A 5,842-nucleotide genomic window follows, 5' to 3' on the forward strand; every position below is an offset into this window, starting at 1 on the left:
GTCTTCGCTAACTCAGACAAAGGGGCAAAGTTTTGGGTCCTTACCCATGAATATCCACTGCCGTACAACTCCGATCAAAGTGTCCCCTACAAAGATCATATTCCAATAAAAGACTTGGTTGTCACTTGTCAATCTGTCTAGTTTTTGGATCATTAGGTTACGAAACGTTGTTCTACCATTATTTATATCCTTGAGTTTCTTTTTTTGATCAAGCATGCATATCCTTCAGTTTCTGCCATTACAAAACGCATTCATTTCCATTTTTTTTTCTTTTTTAAGTAAACTTGTGGGCAAAAGGCCTAGAATGAAAGAAAAAAGAAAAAAAAAAAAATTTATCATCTAGTAATAGACGTTTATTGGGGGCCGATATACCGCTATTGGGGGGCAATAGACGTTTTGAATTGATGTAATCTCCTTGTTTTTTTTTTTTTTCTGTAATCAAAGTTTTATTTGTCTAAATTTAAGGAGATTAGTTCCCATTTTGGCGATTGAAAGTCCTATTGGGGGGCAATAGACGTCTATTGGGGGGCAATACATGGCTGATAGTCGTCTATTGGGGGACAATACATGACTGATAGTCGTCTATTGGGGGGCAATAGACGTTTATTAGGAAGCAATAGACTATTAGGGCAATAGACGTCTATTGCCCCCAATAGACGTCTATTAGGGGCAAAAAAACATTTCCGGTGAGATTTTCAGCAAATTCCGGTGGGCGGCGACAGGTGACCGGAATCCGGCCAATGTTGGCCGGATTTCGGCAACCCGGCTCCGGCGAAGTCTCCTATGGTTTCTCTCTCTTCCATTTTCTCTCTCTCTCTCTAAGTTTCAAAAGGTTGAGGGTAAAATGGTATTAAAAAAAATAAATAAAAAAACAAAAAAAAAAATCTTAATGGGATATTAGAGAAGACCTCTTTAGAGTGTTTTGGGTAAGAGAGAATTAATTTCGGGAAATTTAATTAGATTCTTAGATAGAAAAAAAAAAAGTTTTTGAAAAGCGAGCTTGTCAAGTCAAAACGGAGTCTCATTTCCCCCAGACTCCACTGTCTTCCTTCTCTAACAAGCTAACTACTTTCCTGTCGCTTTCAGTGTCAGAGACCACCCTCCATCATGGAAGACCGTACGGACGAAGACAGCCTCCGCTCCATTCTCTCCGACCACCTCAGACACCTCAGGGCGGCCAAAACCCTTGAGTCCGACCACGACATGGCCTTCAATCTCCAACTGCAGGAAGCCATGGCCGACTCTCTCGCTCTCCAACCACCATCCACTTCTCAACCCAATCTCCACCCTCGGATTCACGGCCACAATTTCGTAATCGACCTCACCGACCCGGCGGAGGCCTACTGCACGAACGACGCGTCGTCTTCGTCGAAGGCGGCGGAGGAGGAGAGCGAGTGTTTTAGACTGTATTTCAAGGGGCTTGTGAGCGAGGAGAGGGTCAAGGACATGGATGTCATTGTGGCTGGGATTGGGGTGGCCGTTTGTGACGCTAGAGATAATCTGATTTTGGAGGCCAAGAAGAATCTGGAGGCGTTTGGTGGTGGTGAGGTTCTGAGCAATGAGGCTGCTGAGCTTGAGGCTCTTATTGAAGGGCTCAGTACAGCTCTCACTCTGGACTTGAGGAATGTCACATTTTACTGTGATCACAACAAGCTTTACCAATATGTGAGTTTTACTATTTTGCCATTCAAGTATTGATCCTTGATTCTATGATGATGACTTGGTTTACCAATTTTATCACTAGTGTTCAAGAGCATTTCTTACCATTGTCTCTAAATTTTCCTGATACTTCGGATTTCGGAATAATTGGAGATACGTTTTGGGGAAGAGGTCTTTTGTGAGGAGGAGCTATCCAATCCGAAACCATGCTGTGGCCCTAGTGACTTTGTTTGTTGCAATTTTTCGTTGGAGGAGCTTTTGTGTAATTTCTTAGCTAAGGAAGAAAGAATTGGTTGGAATATTGTGGTCAGGTTTGGAGTTTGAAGAGACTAATGTGGCTTATGTAGTGTGGATTTGGTAGGGTAGAAGAGAACCAAGTCGGACAAGTGAGAGAGGGAATAGAATTGGATAAGTTTTGTTTTAGTTTCAGACTTGGTTTTTGTGTTTTTGAACCTAGAAATCAGTATAAGTTGTTTGGTTGGTTGGTTTTTGATCCAGAGGTTGGGTGGGTTACTTGGATGAAGTACACATAGTTCTTTGATTCATTTAATTTGTTTACAGTGTATTGGCGTCTGTTAACTTAGCTTTGTGCAGAAGCTGCAAAGTCCAATTACAAACAACTTGAAATTTGGTAAAATTAGCAGTTATTTTAGTAAACCTGTCTCCATGCATCTTTCATTTTGCTGAGTTCTCTTGTCCTTTTGCGACAAACTGTTATTAGCATTAATATGTTCAACTTTCAAACCTATCACTTCTAGAAGCAATGTGATCATTATAGCATATTATTTTGTTATTGCAAGAAAGTTTTTCAATATGCGTTCATCATCTGTTAGCGAACTTTGTTTTGCTGTGTCGAAGGATGATATCATCTTTTACATCCCAAAGGGTTCAATTTGGTATTCAAATTGATGGTATATTTATCATGTTTATTATGATCATCATTGTTGTACATATTTATAAAATGGGACATGCTCAGTTTAACAGAGAACTTTGTTTGATGCCACTGATATAGATGTGATGCAGGATGGACTAGTTACCATTTTCTGACTTTAAGTATTTTATTGATGTTATTTAGGTTATGATCATATTTATTGAATTATTGTTTGGTTTCTGAGTTAGGATATCATTCGGATTCTATTTAATTCAGTGCTCTATAATTTTCTTAGGGACGTTCTATAAATTGAAACATTGTAATTGTTATTGGTCGACTTGATGAATGAATAACCTTTTCTCCGTAGTTCCTACATGTCTCTCCTCCCCAGTTTATACCTTACTCTATAACCTCATCTCTGTTTCTGTTCTTCCTCTTTCTTGTCAACACTAACTTCGTCTCTCTTCTATGTTGTTTTTAAAATCCTAAATGTCTTTACTGGTGCTACTTGTATATACAGGTCACATACACAGTGCGTCCTGAAAACTTCAAGATTGCGACATTAGTCACTCAAGTTGCTCTTCTACAAAGAAAATTTGAGCATTGCACTCCTTCTCTTGTGGAACCTAGGGACATTAAGTTTGCATTTCAATTTGCAAAAGAGGCTATAGTTTCTCAGATCAACTGGCCAGCTAGCAATGGCAAGAGATTGGATGAGACTTGTGTAATTTGTTTTGAAGAAACAGATGTTGCTAGAATGTTTTCAATTGACGGCTGTCTGCACAGGTATTGCAATTCTTGTATGAAACAGCATGTTGAAGCAAAGTTGGTTAATGGGAGCGTGGTGCAGTGTCCTCATGAAGGCTGTGAGTCTGAAGTGAGTATTGATAGCTGTGAAACATTCTTGGAGCCTAAACTTGTTCAAGTTATGCGCCAACGAATCAAGGAATCTTCTATTCCTGTTACAGAGAAGGTTTACTGTCCAAATCCCAAGTGTTCTGCATTAATGTCAAAAAAAGATGTCTTGGAATATACTAAGAATTATTTTGTTGCTGTTGAACAATCTGGAGTCAGGTTATGCATGGAATGTCATCGCTGTTTTTGTATCAATTGCAAAGTTCCATTCGACAATCACACCTGCTATGACTACAAGAAATCAAATCCTTGTGCAGAAGAGCAATTGGTGAAGTCACTGGCTAAAAAGAAACACTGGCGCCAGTGTGTGAACTGCAGCCATATGGTTGAACTTGCAGAAGGTTGTTACCACATAACTTGCAGGTGACTAAGTCTCTTCATTTTCTGCTATTTTTAACTTTATACCAATCCGTATTTTTTCTCTCAGGTTTGTGTCCTTATTTTTCTTTGTAGATGTGGATATGAGTTTTGCTATACTTGTGGAGCTGAATGGAAGGACAAGACACCAACATGTTCCTGCCCAATCTGGGATGAGCGCAACATTATACGAGAATGATCAGGACTCAAGAGGATTACCATTACTGCTGTTAGATTAAATTGATCAATAGTACAATTACCACTACGGCAATGAAATTCCTTTGTTAGCGAAACTGTAGGTGCAAGAGCCTCTTTGTATTCCCCTTTACAGAGTTGATCGACAAGTAGTTATAAAAACGATTTCAGACTGCTAAGTATGTGTTTATCCACTTTTATCCGCTCTCAAAAACTATATAGTATGCCTCGGAGCCATTCCAAAGAGGACGTCTGCACTGTTGTTAAAGTGCGGACGTCGACGCTGCAGCTCAGCTTGGGGCGCGACCGAGCGGCGGGACTTGTCGGACGGACGCTAGGAATCGGACGGAGCGGTCTGCAGTCGGTGGAGTGGCCGCATCGGGGTTGCAGCTCGTTGCAGAAAACCTGCAGTTACAGGTCGGGTTGCTGCCCAGAACCTGCAACCCCGACCTCCTCCAACCTCGAACGCTGCCCAGAACCGTCCGGGATTCCTCCGGCCTCCCTCCTGCAAGCCACGCGCCGCCGTCTCTGCCTGGAATGCCTCAGCTGCGTCAACGTCGGCACTTTAGCGAAGTGCGGACGTCCGCTTCAGAACGGGCCCGTAGTATGCCTTTGTGATATATGCCTTTGTGGCATAAGGCCATAAGTTATTTGAAAAGTTGTTTAATAAATTATCTCAAGTAACAAAAGGTGTTTACTGACAAATTCAAAAGTCTTATCTTAAAATTTAGGATTAAATACTGTTTATTCTCTATTCTTATAGGGTTTCATCGTTTCAGTCCCTGACCTTCGAATTTCACCTAAAAAGTCCCTGAACTCTCAATTTCCTCCCAATTGGTCCCTGCGGTCAAAATTTTCTGTTAAAGTTGTCGAAAATGTCTATTATACCCTCACTTACTTTTTTTTTTTTTTTTAATTTATTTTCTCTCTCGCTCTTTTATTTCTTTTTTTCATTTCACCTCTTGAAGGTCTGTGGATTGGAACCATCTTGATGAGGAGATGAACAGAAGGAGGCGAAAGAGCCGGAAGAAGAAAAGGTAAAAAGAAAAAAAAATTTAAAAAAGGGAGGAAGAGAAATATATATATATATATATATATATATATATATATATATATATATATATATTAAGTAAATGAGGGTATAATAGACTTTTTAGGGGAAGATAACGGAGTTTTTGACAGATGTTTGACGGCAGGGACCAATTGGGAGTTCAGGGACTTTTTAGGTGAAATTCGAAGGTCAGGGACTGAAACGATGAAACCCTATAAGTATAGGGAGTAAGCAATATTTAACTCTAAAATTTATATCATTTAATGGTAAAAGTTGGTAAAATACAGCTTTTATAAGCTAAATTACTCGAGCAAGGAGGTTTGGAAGCTCTATTTTTTGGGTAAGGTGTGCAAAGTATGGAAGGAGCTTTCTGACTAGGACCACCGAGAAAAGACCTTTGGTCAGCGGGGAATCTTTTCATTGAAAGAAGTGTAGCTCGCGGCATTGTGATCATGAAAACCCGCCTATTATTGATCTCTTCTCACTTGTCTATACTACTGTGGTGGGAGAGGAGCTTGAATCTTTTGGCTATATTGCTTGGTAGCTGTGGAGAAACAGGAATTTACAAAGGCATGGTGAAACTATGTTACAACCAGCTGCATTAATAAGGGCAGCGGATTGGCAGAAGAAATTTTTTCGGGATGGCAGGGGTGCTGCTATCCCAAGTCAGGATGGCAGGGCAGTTGCTATAGCTACTACTGTATCATAGCAGCCCTCTTTATAGGCTAAAATTGAATTTTGATGGAGTATGTGACACAAAGAATCTGTGGGATTGGCGTGGTCTTTAGGGATGA

General features: G+C 40.3%; 1 protein-coding gene across 1 annotated transcript; it reads left to right on the forward strand.

Moving 5' to 3' along the window:
- Positions 1 to 1,035: 1,035 nt before the first annotated feature.
- LOC133733888 (E3 ubiquitin-protein ligase RSL1-like) lies at positions 1,036 to 4,107 on the forward strand. Its single transcript, XM_062161537.1, has 4 exons — positions 1,036 to 1,665; positions 3,051 to 3,503; positions 3,605 to 3,808; positions 3,899 to 4,107. The coding sequence occupies exons 1-3, from the start codon at positions 1,108 to 1,110 to the stop codon at positions 3,674 to 3,676; spliced, it is 1,083 nt and encodes a 360-aa protein (XP_062017521.1). The 5' UTR covers positions 1,036 to 1,107; the 3' UTR covers positions 3,677 to 3,808; positions 3,899 to 4,107.
- Positions 4,108 to 5,842: the final 1,735 nt, after the last annotated feature.

Source organism: Rosa rugosa, chromosome 2, assembly GCF_958449725.1.
Source record: "Rosa rugosa chromosome 2, drRosRugo1.1, whole genome shotgun sequence".
NCBI classification, from domain to species: Eukaryota; Viridiplantae; Streptophyta; class Magnoliopsida; order Rosales; family Rosaceae; genus Rosa; species Rosa rugosa.

What these genes read in the sequence shown, in the direction of transcription:
- LOC133733888 (XM_062161537.1), top strand. Translation starts at nt 1,108, where the DNA reads ATGGAAGACCGTACGGACGAAGACAGCCTCCGCTCCATTCTCTCCGAC. An exon ending in ACAACAAGCTTTACCAATAT is followed by an intron (nt 1,666 to 3,050) that starts GTGAGTTTTACT and finishes TTGTATATACAG; the next exon opens with GTCACATACACAGTGCGTCC. An exon ending in CTATTCCTGTTACAGAGAAG is followed by an intron (nt 3,504 to 3,604) that starts GTTTACTGTCCA and finishes ATCTGGAGTCAG; the next exon opens with GTTATGCATGGAATGTCATC.